The sequence below is a fragment of the Herpailurus yagouaroundi genome, unplaced genomic scaffold (assembly GCF_014898765.1).
Source record: "Herpailurus yagouaroundi ecotype Mexico unplaced genomic scaffold, PumYag 29, whole genome shotgun sequence".
Classification (NCBI taxonomy): domain Eukaryota; kingdom Metazoa; phylum Chordata; class Mammalia; order Carnivora; family Felidae; genus Herpailurus; species Herpailurus yagouaroundi.
Window position 1 is genome coordinate 115,035,380 of NW_024412377.1, and position 13,503 is coordinate 115,048,882.

At 37.5% G+C, this 13,503-nt stretch overlaps 1 protein-coding gene and 1 long non-coding RNA gene across 12 annotated transcripts in view; one reads left to right on the forward strand and one right to left on the reverse strand.

Moving 5' to 3' along the window:
• The window catches only part of LOC121015706 (uncharacterized), a 76,316-nt gene that overhangs the window by 27,678 nt on the left and 35,135 nt on the right, over positions 1-13,503 (forward strand). For all 8 annotated transcript variants that reach the window (XR_005783944.1, XR_005783945.1, XR_005783949.1 and 5 more), the window contains one exon: positions 12,304-12,434. This is a non-coding gene — a long non-coding RNA (uncharacterized LOC121015706). The remainder of the gene's footprint in view (positions 1-12,303; positions 12,435-13,503) is intronic.
• Positions 1,415-13,503, reverse strand: part of MAP3K1 (mitogen-activated protein kinase kinase kinase 1) — a 78,248-nt gene continuing 66,159 nt past the window's right edge. For all 4 annotated transcript variants that reach the window (XM_040452837.1, XM_040452855.1, XM_040452847.1 and 1 more), the window contains exons 12-20: positions 13,366-13,457; positions 12,920-13,109; positions 11,330-12,614; positions 10,561-10,713; positions 9,643-9,805; positions 7,391-7,522; positions 6,166-6,308; positions 5,307-5,438; positions 1,415-4,072 (exon numbers count right to left, since the gene is read on the reverse strand). In XM_040452837.1, coding sequence (XP_040308771.1) covers positions 3,923-4,072; positions 5,307-5,438; positions 6,166-6,308; positions 7,391-7,522; positions 9,643-9,805; positions 10,561-10,713; positions 11,330-12,614; positions 12,920-13,109; positions 13,366-13,457 — 2,440 coding nt within the window. In that variant the 3' untranslated portion in view covers positions 1,415-3,922. The remainder of the gene's footprint in view (positions 4,073-5,306; positions 5,439-6,165; positions 6,309-7,390; positions 7,523-9,642; positions 9,806-10,560; positions 10,714-11,329; positions 12,615-12,919; positions 13,110-13,365; positions 13,458-13,503) is intronic.

Here is a 13,503-nt window from a genome sequence, read left to right on the forward strand (position 1 = left end):
CTGTGAATAAATGGGGCCAGGAGGAATATTGGAAATCTCATACACACACACACACACACACACACACGCTATAATATATGTGACTTTTATGTATACATGTAAGATAGCTTAAAAATATATATATATATATATATATATATATATATATAAAACATATATACTAAAGCCCATAGGTAAGCTGGAACAAAGGCAGTCCAGCAGGGGTTGGGCCCCAGGGAGAGAAGGTAGCCTCAAGGGGATTAGGAAGATTGGAGATTGGTTACATGGGTGGAGGACTTGAACAAGATATATTGAGGTAAATGGGAGTCAGAGTTTTTACTGTCCAGGAAAGGAGTTAAAAATAGGTAAAGAGGGACCTGTTTTTATTTATTGATTTATTTAAAGTTTACCCATTTATTTTGAGAGAGAGAGGGAGAAAGAGAGATTCCCAAGCTGGCTCTGTACTGCCAGTGCAGAACCCGACATGGGGCTTGAACTCATGACCTGCAAGATCATGACCTGAGCCAAAATCAAGAGTCAGACGCTTAAACAACTGAGCCACCCAGGCACCCCCCACTTTTTAAATAAAGTGTATTTTGAGAGAGAGAGGCAGAAAGAGAGAGAGAGAGAGTACCATCCTGTTTTTAAATACCAGTTTCCATCAAAGAAATCTTTGGAAAATGGCTTATCTCCAGGCTGAAGTGGAAGACACACAAGATAGGTCTGAAAGTATGGAAGTGTTCAGAGAAGAATGGTGGCTTGCCAGTGGACAGAGAAGCTAGCTTTCAGAGGCACCCAGTGGCTAAGGATGACAATTTGAACAAATACATGATGACAATAATGGATTTGCTCTCACTGAATAGGAATCTGCAAATCCATTTTGTTATAAATAATAAGTCATTATAGCAAAATGCCCATTAATAAAATACAGAAGGAATGCAGGAACTAGAAAATCACCATCTGGCAACTAACAGAGTAATAATTCAGAATTCAAGAAAGCAAAGAGCAGAGAGTTAATGGTGAATGAAGAACAAACTATGTAGGCTCAAAATATTACCTCTGCAAAATACTTAACATAAAGCTACATATTAATTATAAAGGGAAAGGATAACTTTATATTGGTAAAGCCTACTCAGATGATCAGTTAATTAATATCACCAGCATCCGGACAGACTGACTTCGTAAGCACCTCCTGGTAAGACACACTAAGAAGAGCATAGCATCACCTCTGTGATATTCCTGTCACAAAGGCATACTCTGAATCCAGTCATGAAGAAGCATGAAATTCCCAATGGAGGGAACTCTATAAAACAGTCACCTTGTTCTGGATTTGAATGAGTCTTGACAACTACTAGGAACATGTGATGGTGGTTTGAATACTTCAACCATAAAAGACATAATGGGGCAGCTGGCAAAATAAATAAAATTACCAACCTTTGTTCAAAAACTTTTATTTACTATAAAGACAAAACACCAAAATAGGTACAAATACTATAAAATTGGTTCAATGGGGTAAAAATTTTAATTAAAATATCTCGATATATTTAAAATAACAAAGGATACATTTAAGCCAAATTTTCTTAACCCAGAGATTTTTTTTTTTTTTTTTTTTTTTTTTTTTTTTTGTAACATTTGCTTACATAGTAAGGTGCTAATAGAAGTTAGCCCTTAAGCCCTGGAAGTCTTAGGAATCATAGTCACACAGCAAATATAATTTCATTGTGAAAGTGAACTTTGGTAGAAGAAAAATCTATAGGACACCTGAGGTAGTAGAACCTGGAATAAACAGCAGTAGACATTATTTACAACTTGAGTACCAAATAACATTAAGAACACAAAAATAATTACACAATACAATTTTCAGTCCAGCTTTGATCCAAAGAAAATAAGAATATTATATCACATTTGCATTGAAAACAAAACAAAAAACAAAACACCACAATTACCAGCAAGCTGAGGGAACTGCAAACAAACTCAAACAATGGATTTGGACATCTAGAGGCAGTTTGAGTTTGAAATGTGGTGGGCATGTGATCTACAAAGTAATACTGATTAGCTGAGGTTCCTCAGTTTATACAGTTTACATTTCTGTCAGACACAGTATTGATCTGACCAGTGATCTTCCAGTACATCAAATGGCAAGAGTGCATCTGTTAAAGCTTGCACATGAGAAACTTGGAAACAATCTTATTAGAGTTGTGAAAATTCTAAGTAGTCACACACAAAAGATAGAAAATAAAAAAGAAAGTCAAGTACAACACATGTAGAGCTACCAAACTTCACATTTCGGTACTATTTTTAACTCTTCAAATATTGCCAATCTTCCAAAACAAAGGAATGTAAAATTTCACTAAGAGACACATTCACATAGAAAAAAAACCAAAAAACAAAAACCCAAAAAACCAAAACTGTCTTCTAAAAATTATATGCAATATATCCCTGTAAACTTAACTTGTAACTTATTTTACTTCCAATTTGTGTTGTACATTTAAAATGTACTCTATATAGCTTATTTAGTTTATCCTGAGTCTTTGAGAATAACCAATTCTGTTTCATTCTGCAACAATTCAACTGGCGTCTGAAGAGTTAAAATTTAACATCTCAAAAAGCTGTATTAAATATTTAATCAGTACTTGATTTTAAAAGACTCACAAAAAAAGGATAAAAGAGCTGCCATTTTCCTTCTAGATTCCATGTATCTGAATTCCACTCAGATGAAAACCATTAGATAATTGTGCAAAATTCAAGGATTAGTAAGTGGAATCCATTTGACTTTTCTTTCTGAACACATTTTCAAAGTCCCAAGCAGATTTATTTTGTACAAACGCTATTATTAATAGTTGGGTCATTAGTTAATTTTTCTTTAATGGTCAGCCAGGCCTAGTGGAAAGAGATGATGCATGGTAGAAGGAAAATAGCAGTTTCATGTTATTATTAGCGGTGATGACGAATGATGGATTGTTACATACAAAGTAAGACTTCAATGGTGTGAAGTTTCCTACAAAAGAAACCAATACATTAAAAGAACTCAAATAAATTTCAAGGTAATCTTGATCTTGGTTGTGAGCTGCATCACAGAGAATAGTTGATTTTCACTGAATTTATATTTAACCTGCATGAAAAGAGCAGTGACTGACTCAATGAAGGTAGTATTTTATTATATTCCAATTTAAAAAAACAAAATTAATCTGTATTAAAAAAAACACTTGCAATAGCAAGATATTTAATAAACTCTAGTTCACATCTAGTTCTATTTTTTTTTTTTCTGGTTTGAAAAGATCACCTTTCCCTGAATATTAAACAAAAGTGAAGGTGAAATGAAAATATAGAACCATAATTTCCAAAAACGAAATGAATGGGCCAACAGTAAAATGCACAGTGAACCACAACTGCCCAGGCATTTAAAAAATAAAGGTCAACTGTGGTTCATAAAGAAGTCATCAACTTTTAAAAATATATTTATTTACTGCTACTTATAGCATATTCTGATCTAAAAGAGGCAGATACTGATTTATAGCCAGTGACAAAAAACTGAACGGAACTGCAGAACCCCCTGCCTGTGATCATGATATGAAATGGAAGAATAATTGAAACATTAAAATAGATCTGAGCCCCTCAGCTGCTAATATTGCTGAAAAAGTGCTCCAAAAAACCCCCAAAATATGCTGTTCATTAGTCATGCAAACTTCATTGCTTTTCTGTTTACCTATGGCCAGTTCTTTGAAAGGCACAGTTTATAGTGTCTGCACAAACTGTGGACTTTTGCATACTAAGCTTAGGTACAGATCATGATTTGTCAATCACATACTTAGGTAAGGGTTCCCACTGGTCTTGTTCATAGCTGTTTGTTGGCATGAAGGCCAGCAGATTATCAACGTGGTTCCCCACAAAAGTTTTTTTCTCTTGATGAGCATCCTGTCCCCATTATAGTTTGTGTAAATGGCTACCATGTAGTACGGAAGACTGGATGCTTCAGTAGCTCTCTTGACGGAGGTCTATCCTGAGGTTGAAGTTCCAAACACCGAAGAGCCACATCCCGTAAACCAGGAGACAAATGTGAAGGGATCGATGGAGCAGTAGTTGCACTTGCAATCTGTAAGAAAACCACCTGTGCTGAAACTTGCCACGATTGGAACTTCTGATGTATTAGTACATGTGCATAGATTTCAAAGCCTCTGTATGTGCATCCTGTACACAGGCACTGAGGCTACAGTGGATGGACTTCCTTCTGACAATCTGTGCAAAAACTCACCCGCTGGATGGGAGGCTTCCTTCAAGAACCTTCAAATTTTACGATTTTAGATTGATTAACTACATCCGGATCAGGTCGATCTATGGTTTTCCTTACTGTCTCAAATGAACAAGACTAAGTGCATCAAAATGGTCAGACAGGAAGAGTATTCAGTTTACTATATGCTTTACTCATATTCATTCTCCAGTATGGCTTTTGTGATCTTTGCTTCATCATGCATTTTCTAATATTCAGCACAGCGAGCTATTCCAAGTGAGCAAGACCAAACCTGGCCAGTACATTAGAAACACACCTGCACTGAATGAGGAAGTTCTAGGAGTGTGAAAAGGGCTGGAAGAAGTTATGGCAGGTGTGAGGTGCTGGGGAGCCAGTGCACAGGACTGATACTAGTCAATGTGCACACAGACAGCTGTGTGCTAAGGGCTTCACTAAGACCCAGAGGTAATTTTGTTTGTTCCCATAATAATCCCATGAAGTAGGTGCTGTTATTATACCTATTTTATAACCAAGAAAACAGAGGGTAGACAGAAATCATTTCCCTAGTCACACGGCTTTATGGAACCACGGTTTGAAACCAGGTCTGTATGGCTGCAAAGCCCTAGCTTTTACCTAGCATATGTCTGGATCAAAAGCTAAAAATCTCAACTATTCTACTATTCTTTGATGGAAATGGACAGACAGGATTTGGCACCTGACTTGGGTGTACATTTTTTAAATACAGAAAATAGTAAATCAGATTGTAAAACTTTGTGGATTATATACAGGAAGGAAGAGCTTTACATTTTTACACTTGAAAGTCTGAGATATACACATATTTCACCTAGGAACAATGACTCATTATTTGCTAACTCACTGTTCACAATGACTTTATGGAGCCTAACTACTGTGAAAAATGAGAACCAACTGTACATGCTGCCAGCATTCACCACACCATATGAATTCCTGCATATGTATACATACATATTTATTTCAAGGAAGATCTACCTGGACATTAGATTGAGAGTTAAGGAGAACCCATGAAAATCTTCCTCCTGCCAATTTTAGTGGAAAGAAGTAATTTTTATATCATAAATACCTTAAATATCAAAGCAAGATGATTGGAGTGTTTTTCTGCATTCCAGGGTGGTTTAGCACAAGCCATTTCTATAATAGCACAGCCAACACTCCATACATCACAGCTCCTACCATATTGCTGACCTCTTAGTACCTAAAATAAAAAAGAGAGTTAATTTGGAAAGAGGATCCATTAAAAAAAGACAAAGACATTCTGTAGTTACGGATTCTAGTTTTTTTATTTCAAACCAGAACAATGGTACAAACAGCAATTCCATGGACTAGTCTGATGTCTCATTTATTTCATCAACAAACTTAATCTGTGTGGTACAAAAAATATTTTGGAGAACTGGGAGATTCTGAAGAAGGATCACATCACAGAATTTCAAAGCAGCCCCAGTGCACTTAAAAGTTAACTATGGGGCCAAAGGACAACCAGTTATCATTACATATGAACACGAAGAGTTCTGAACACAAAAGAAGCCTAATTCAGAATTGTAATGTTTACTTAAACTTCTACTAAGTCCTGCTTCTGTGTCATCTCCCTTTTGAATAGAGAGAGAACAGTTGTTAAGATTTCTAATTATGTGCACTTTGGGCTTACTACAAAACAAGTAGTATAAATTACCCCAAAATTCTTTGTTAGAAATAGCTTTTAAGCAAATCTACGAAAACTCATCTTTTAAAATTTTGTCAAGACCAAGAAAGAAAGGCAGGGATTAAGAGTCTGAAATCAAGGATACCATTAAAACCTTATTTTTAGACTCATGGACTTCTAAGTGGTAAGCATATACTGAATAACACCGCAAACTAATTTGCTATAATTCTGTCACATAGAACTCCAGATATTTTCTTTCATCACACTCAAAGCTGCTTCTCACCTCAGGTGCCATAAATGCAATTGTCCCCAATAACTGTCCCTGAAACTCTCCTGCACCAGTTCCTTTTGATGCCAACCTGGCTGCAGCTCCAAAATCTGCAATTCTCAGTCTCTGACCTGTGCTGTCAATTAGCAAATTGGCACCTGTCAACAAAAACAGCAAATGACCTTGTATGTTAAAAAACAAAAGGATTCAAATCTCAATAAAATACTACTAATAGGACAATCACAGAAGAAATGGGTATGTCAGAGGTTCAGAGAACTCTCCCCTCTCAATTCAAAGGCACACAGGTATCGACATGTAAAACAAATAAAATCCCAAATCCTCAAAGGGAAGATGAAAGTAAGAAGGCATAAAGAGATACAAAGGCAGGGGCGCCTGGGTGGCGCAGTCGGTTAAGCGTCCGACTTCAGCCAGGTCACGATCTCGCGGTCCGTGAGTTCGAGCCCCGCGTCAGGCTCTGGGCTGATGGCTCGGAGCCTGGAGCCTGTTTCCGATTCTGTGTCTCCCTCCCTCTCTGCCCCTCCCCCGTTCATGCTCTGTCTCTCTCTGTCCCAAAAAATAAATAAACGTTGAAAAAAAAAATTAAAAAAAAAAAAAAAAGAGATACAAAGGCAGACATTTAGTGAAATGTCACTAAGTGTTGAAAATCTTTAATATAATGAATCCCAACAAAAACCTTCCCTCAACATTAAAGTTTTAGTGTAGCTTACATTTTAAGACAAAATTTGTTGAAATATACCTAAGACCAATTCAAAATACACACTGTCAAATACTAGCCAAAGACTTTCATGTCAGGAAACCAAAGCTGCTCTTAAACAAAATAAACTGCAAAAGATCTGAAAGGCTTTTTCTCAAAAAAGTTCATAATATCCCAGTTATTTTAAATAAAACCAGGAATGGGAACTTTTGGGGAGGCAGTAGAAATCAGGAGACCAAGAAAGGTAATCAGAGACCTGAATTTTATACTTGGTTTGCCATTAGTTATCAGACTGAAAAAAAAAAAAAAAAAGCAGTAAGAATGGAAAAGTCACAGCCTAAGGAAGGCAGATTATATGATTCCAAAGGTTCCTTTCGCTTAGAAGAATTCTAGTGATGTGAGTTACTCAGGGGAAACAGTCCCATAGATAATCTCAAGTTAGAAATTATCAACAAAGGTCTGAGTTTTAAAACTACATTTGATTTCTACCTCTTGCTAATAGGTAGTAATGAAAAGAATTCTTACCTTTGACATCTCTGTGAATGATCTGGTTTTCATGGAGATATGAAAGGCCACGAAGTAATTGTTCAGTATAGTTAATAACTACTGATTCTTTGAAGGCTCCATATTTACTGAGCAAATGAGCCACAGATCCCCCTTTAAGACAAACATGTAATGATAGTTATCATAAATTTAAGCCAAATTAAAACCATTGATTACATTTTGGTTACATTAGCTTGCACCACATGAACTCACATTCATGTATGGAATGTTATATTTATACACTGCATCAGAAGTGAAACTGATTTAAAAACTAACACATTCCTAACAATTAGACATTTTCATCAAACTTTCATGAACTAGTTTTTTGGGAGGTCAAGATTTCAGAAAGCTTTAAAACTTAATAGTTTTACATGGAGCCATTTCTGAAATGTACCATTCACCTCTCTTTTTGATAGATACATAAAACACTTTTTTTTTTTTTTTTTTTTTTGAGAGAGAGCATTAGGGGGGAGAGGGAGAGAGATTCTTAAGCTGGCTTCACCCCCCAGTGTGGAGCCCAATGTGGGGCCTGATCTCATGACCGGGAGATAAGCCAAAATCAAGAATCTAATGCTCAATCAACTGAGCCATCCAGGTACCCCCAAAATACCTTTAAAAAAACTTTTTTAATGTTTGTTTGTTTTTGAGAGAGAGTACGCGAGCAGGGGAGGGGCAGAGAGGGAGATAGAGAATCTGAAGCAGCTCCAGGCTCTGAGCTGTCAGCACAGAGCCCGAGGTGGGGCTCAACTCACAAACTGCGACATCATGACCTGAGGACATCATGACCTGCGACATCATAAGTCAGACACTTAACCAAATGAGCCACCCAGGCACCCCCAAAATACCTTTCTTAATAATAAGACTTAAATAAACAGTGCTAACATGTTACTTAGCAGAAGGTAAAGAGAATAGGAGGAGCCAGAAGATCGAGCATTAGGCTTCATGTTCTATTATCTACTAGTTGTGACCTGGTACAAGTCACAAACTCAGTAAACCTCAGTGAGAAGTATTTGTAATAGTCAACCTGAAAACATCAACCTAGCTATGACCAACATCAGAGAACATATTAAAAATAAAAACTCTTCAAACACAAAAAATCTAAAAAGTTAAACCACTTATTCATTCATTACACCCCAAGTTACTTGTTTTACTGTATATATGATATATTTTGTCATTTTTCACATAGATAAGGTTCAATTTTATGCTTCATTGCTTAATTTTTCCAAGTTGTATCTTTTTTCTTTTTTATTTATTTATTTTTTTTTAACACTCATTTTTGAGAGAGAGCATGAGCTGGGGAGGGGCAGAGAGGAGAGGGAGACACAGCATCTGAAGCAGGCTCAAGGCTCTGAGCTGTCAGCACAGGGCCCAATGTGGGGCTTGAACTCAAGAACCATGAGATCGTGACCTGAGCCCAAGTCGGATGCCTAACCAACTGAGTTATATCTTAATTTCACTTTTATATTGTCATGTTAAAACATCTCAAATCTGTCCAACTAATGACAGCCACCTGGAAAAATATGGGTCTTATACATAGCAGTTTTAAAAAAATTATTCTTATAAAAGAATGCTGTATAATCATTTAAAAAGAAACACAGAGGGGCGCCTGGGTGGCTCAGTTGGTTAAGCGTCCGACTTCCGCTCAGGTCATGATCTCGAGGTTTGTAAGGTTCAGCCCCGTGTTGGGCTCTGTGCTGACAGCTCAGAGCCTGAAGCCTGCTTCGGATTCTGTGTTTGCCTCTTTCTCTGCCCCTCCCCTGCTCACACTCTGTCTCTGTCTCTCTCAAAAATAAACCACTGAAAAAGTTTAAAAGTTAGAGACAATATTTTATTTGTATTTAAAGACAAGTTATTTATAGTTTATATTATTAGGGTGATTTGCTTTTAGAAATTCAAGCTATTTAATAAAAATATGTATTCATCGGGGCGCCTGGGTGGCTCAGTCGGTTAAGCGGCCGACTTCGGCTCAGGTCACGATCTCACACTCCGTGAGTTCGAGCCCCGCGTTGGGCTCTGTGCTGACCGCTCAGAGCCTGGAGCCTGTTTCAGATTCCGTGTCTCCCTCTCTCTCTGACCCTCCCCCGTTCATGCTCTGTCTCTCTCTGTCTCAAAAATAAATAAACGTTAAAAAAAAAAAAAAAATATGTATTCATCAAAATGTTTTTCCTAAATTTAACGTCAACCAGAAAGTTAAATTCATGTACTACTATTGGTAATTTAAAACATGAACATACCTGCCATCCATTCGATGAAGAGATTATAATTGCTCTTCTCACATGTGGCTCCCAACATCCTAATGATGTTGGGATGATTCAAATGGCTCATCATTCTGATCTCTTCTCTTAATGCTTCTACTACTTCTTCTTGCTCAGAAGATGTATTTCTGACATATGTCACCTGTTTCAGTAACCACGTTTACAAGGTTTTTAATTCTGATGAATTTCTATTTACAGTTTTCACTGACAATCTGATCTAAAATGGGCAAATTCATATTAGCTTATATAATAGGAATTGGCATTTATGCTCATGGATGCAATGTAGATACTTCATGAAAAGCCAATTCAAACACTTTTAGACAGGGTGTGGCTTAAACAGTGAAATATCAGAAAAGTGACAAAAAGATGGGACATAGCCAATCCTCCCAAACCGAAGACAGAAGGAGAAAAGCCAATTCATGGAAGAACCAATGTGATTTAAAAATGAAAACTTCATTATTTTCTTATCTTGATAAGCATGCTCATCATAAAAAGTAAACTACCAGAGCCCCCGAGATGATGGTACATTGGTAACATTTAACATTGCTACAAGGAGTATGAAACCATACCTCTGTTAATAAAAAGCACAACCAAAAACCAAAAACAGCCACTATGAGGCCCACCTTGATGTTGCATCTTACAATCGTCATGCATAGTCACACTTAAAGACTGTATTTTGAGGGATCGTTTCTATAATTTGTTAAAATAATCATGCTTCAGCTTTTCAATAGTATTCATGATGCTTTTGGTGCTTTGGCAGTATTTACTTTGAAATTTAGGTTTGTGATAATCAAAGAACAAAAGCATATACATAAAGGGACCTAGCCTTTACTTTTCTTATTTGCTCATGCTTCATTTTTATAATTTAAATCATTTATGTGCTCACCAGATATTTACCTGTTTAACAGCCATTAAAGTTCCAGTTCCCACATCTTGAGCCTGATAACAAGAAGAAAATGCTCCAAGGCCTATCTGCTGACCTTTTAGCCATTCAGTGTCTTCTCTGTAAGGTTGCTTTGCTTTGGTATGTCCTGGTAGAGTTTCGGGTGTCTACATATTAAGTGAAAGCAATCTTTTTACTATTAAGTTAAAAGAGGAAGGATCTTTTAAAAGAGGAAATTAGCCTCCCAAAACATTATTCTTGTTCAGTCTGGGTTCCCAAACTACCTATAAAGTTGACCTCTGAATGGGCAGTGTTGGTGACCAATGTCAAATGCAGAAGTGATCACCATTATAGAACAAACCAGAAATGCCTTTGAAATAGTCAAGGAGTGGGGCGCCTGGGTGGCTCAGTCGGTTAAGCGTCCGACTTCAGCCAGGTCACGATCTCGCGGTCCGTGAGTTCGAGCCCCGCGTCAGGCTCTGGGCTGATGGCTCAGAGCCTGGAGCCTGTTTCCGATTCTGTGTCTCCCTCTCTCTGCCCCTCCCCCGTTCATGCTCTGTCTCTCTCTGTCCCCAAAATAAATAAACGTTGAAAAAAAAAAAAAAAAAAAAGAAATAGTCAAGGAGTGTGTGTTTAAGCAATGACACGATATTATATACAATGTGTAATTCTATGTGAAAAATTGCTTCTAATGCTTCTAATTAACTTGTGTAAAAAACATCATTTCTGAATTAGATTTTAGCGGTACAAAGAAACTCTAATCTCTTTAAGACTTGTACTTACATCCTGTTGAATAATGATGATATCCTCTCCATTTTCAACCTGTAGTTGAGGAACTATGGGGAGGGCATCCTGAGACGCTGACATTGCCATGGCAATTGCTAAAGCTTCTTCTTCTTCAGCTTCCATCTTTTCTTTGCACTTCTGATTATGATTCACATCATCTTTGTAGGTATCATCATTTTCATCCTTTTCAGGAGACAGGACAGCAACTTCTGACTTAAAAGTTACTGTTGTGTCACTTGAAGGCATAGATGCCTCAAGAAGGTCCTCAATGCTGGAATTGAGTTCTGTATTGACGTCTAATCTGCATTTCTCTTCTACTGGGGTGAATACTGTCTCATCACTGGGTATAACAGCACTACTGCTATTGCTGCTGACACCAAAGCTGTCATCACATCTGGAAGTACTACTTTTCAGATCAAGTGTCATGCTATTCTTTGAGACATCTCCTTGTTTACTTGTATTACCTGGGGTAGGTCGAGACGGCTTTGGCCTGTGTATAGTACTAGAAGGCAGGGGTCTTGACTGAGTAAAGATGGGGGAAAGTTTATCTGAGTCTCTGTTTTCGGAACAGTTTCTCTGGAACTGTAGAGAAAACTTACGCTGTGTTTGAGGAGATGCAGAAGGTATTTTGCAGGGAATGAATCCCTGAGGTCTATGCTTAGCGATATCTGTTCCAGTACCAACTGGTGCAGATGGGGCAGATGAAGAAGGAGTTGACAAGGATGGAAACACTAATTGGGAATGATGAGATAAAGGAGAGGAGTTCAAACACTGACTGTGGGGTCTGCCTTTAGTTTGAACCACTGGCTTTGGTTGCTCCATTGTTGTTGAACTAGGAAGTCCTACTGAAATGCTACCCAGTCTGTCAGTAATGTCTTCTGAATTGGCACTCAGTTTTGTGGCACACAGTACTTTTCCAGTTTTCTCTAAATGGTCTGTGTGCTCAAGGGAGCTGTTCTCTGTGGTTTCAGGAAAGCTGTTAGAGACAGATGCCTGCAAAAAGCTGTCATGTTGACCATCCAAATTGTCTTCTACGCCCAGCTGGATGGCCTCAGCGATTTCCACCTCATCTGCAATAGCCATCAGACGACGACGCATCCTGGTAAAATGAGTGGAACTGGAAACATTCAGCATTTCTAACAGTTTTGAAAATACATGGGGTACTGCAGTAACCATTCTTGCAGAACTCAAATAGATCCTTCGGGAGAGTTTGCCAACCATTGAGTGGGAATTATCAATGGACTGCAAAGCAAAGGTTAAAAGGGACAGCAGCTTTTTATACCTGAAAGAAAAAAACACATTCAATTACAAGTTAAAACTACTGCAAAATATACACAAATAAAAAGAAGCTTATACATTTAAAAACAGTCCTTTCAGTACAAAGGATCTATATATTTTCAATTAAATAGCCCAGGCTTGAGGTTTTTATGTCAATCAAATATTAAGGTATTAGTAGTAACCTGTATATGTTCTGTAGTTTCTAAGTCTTTCTAAAATGTGTCCTTCTTTGGGGGGGGGGGGGCGGGGTAAGGTAGGGATGGGGTAGGAGGGAAGAACAAAGTAATATATTTGCAGAAGAAAAATTACCTGACTTCAACAGGCTCAGCTTGTGAAACATCAGTACTGGCGATATGAGGGTAAAATTCAGCAGGAAATTCCAACAGCAGTCTGTCCATAAGACAAAGGCGGCCCAGAAGTTCTTGCCAGTTGTTTGATTCAGTTTGGTTTCCAAGAATACAACTTAAGACATAATCAACACCACCAATACCAATGGATCCTACAAAAAGGAAATAACAAATAACTGAAAAATAGTGATACTAAAATCTAAAACATGATCAAAATAGCATAAAGACCAAGAAAAATACTCTAATTATATTCATTTTAAGTACTGTTTAGATTAATTCCTATTTCTAATGTTAGCTGACTGAATCAATTTACACAATTACTTCAAAATCCTGTATACAGCTGCCCTATCAGAGATTATGGGATTATGATAAGACCTGCTACATTTATTTTAAGTAAAAAGATTTTACCAGCTTTAAGTATTTCTCTGCCAACTGCCAACTCTCCTGCTTGGCCTTTGCACAATTCCAACAGGGTTGATATAGACAGCTGACTTGTGCGACTAAAAATGAAAGAAGCAACATCAGACTTGGATCTTATCCTGGATA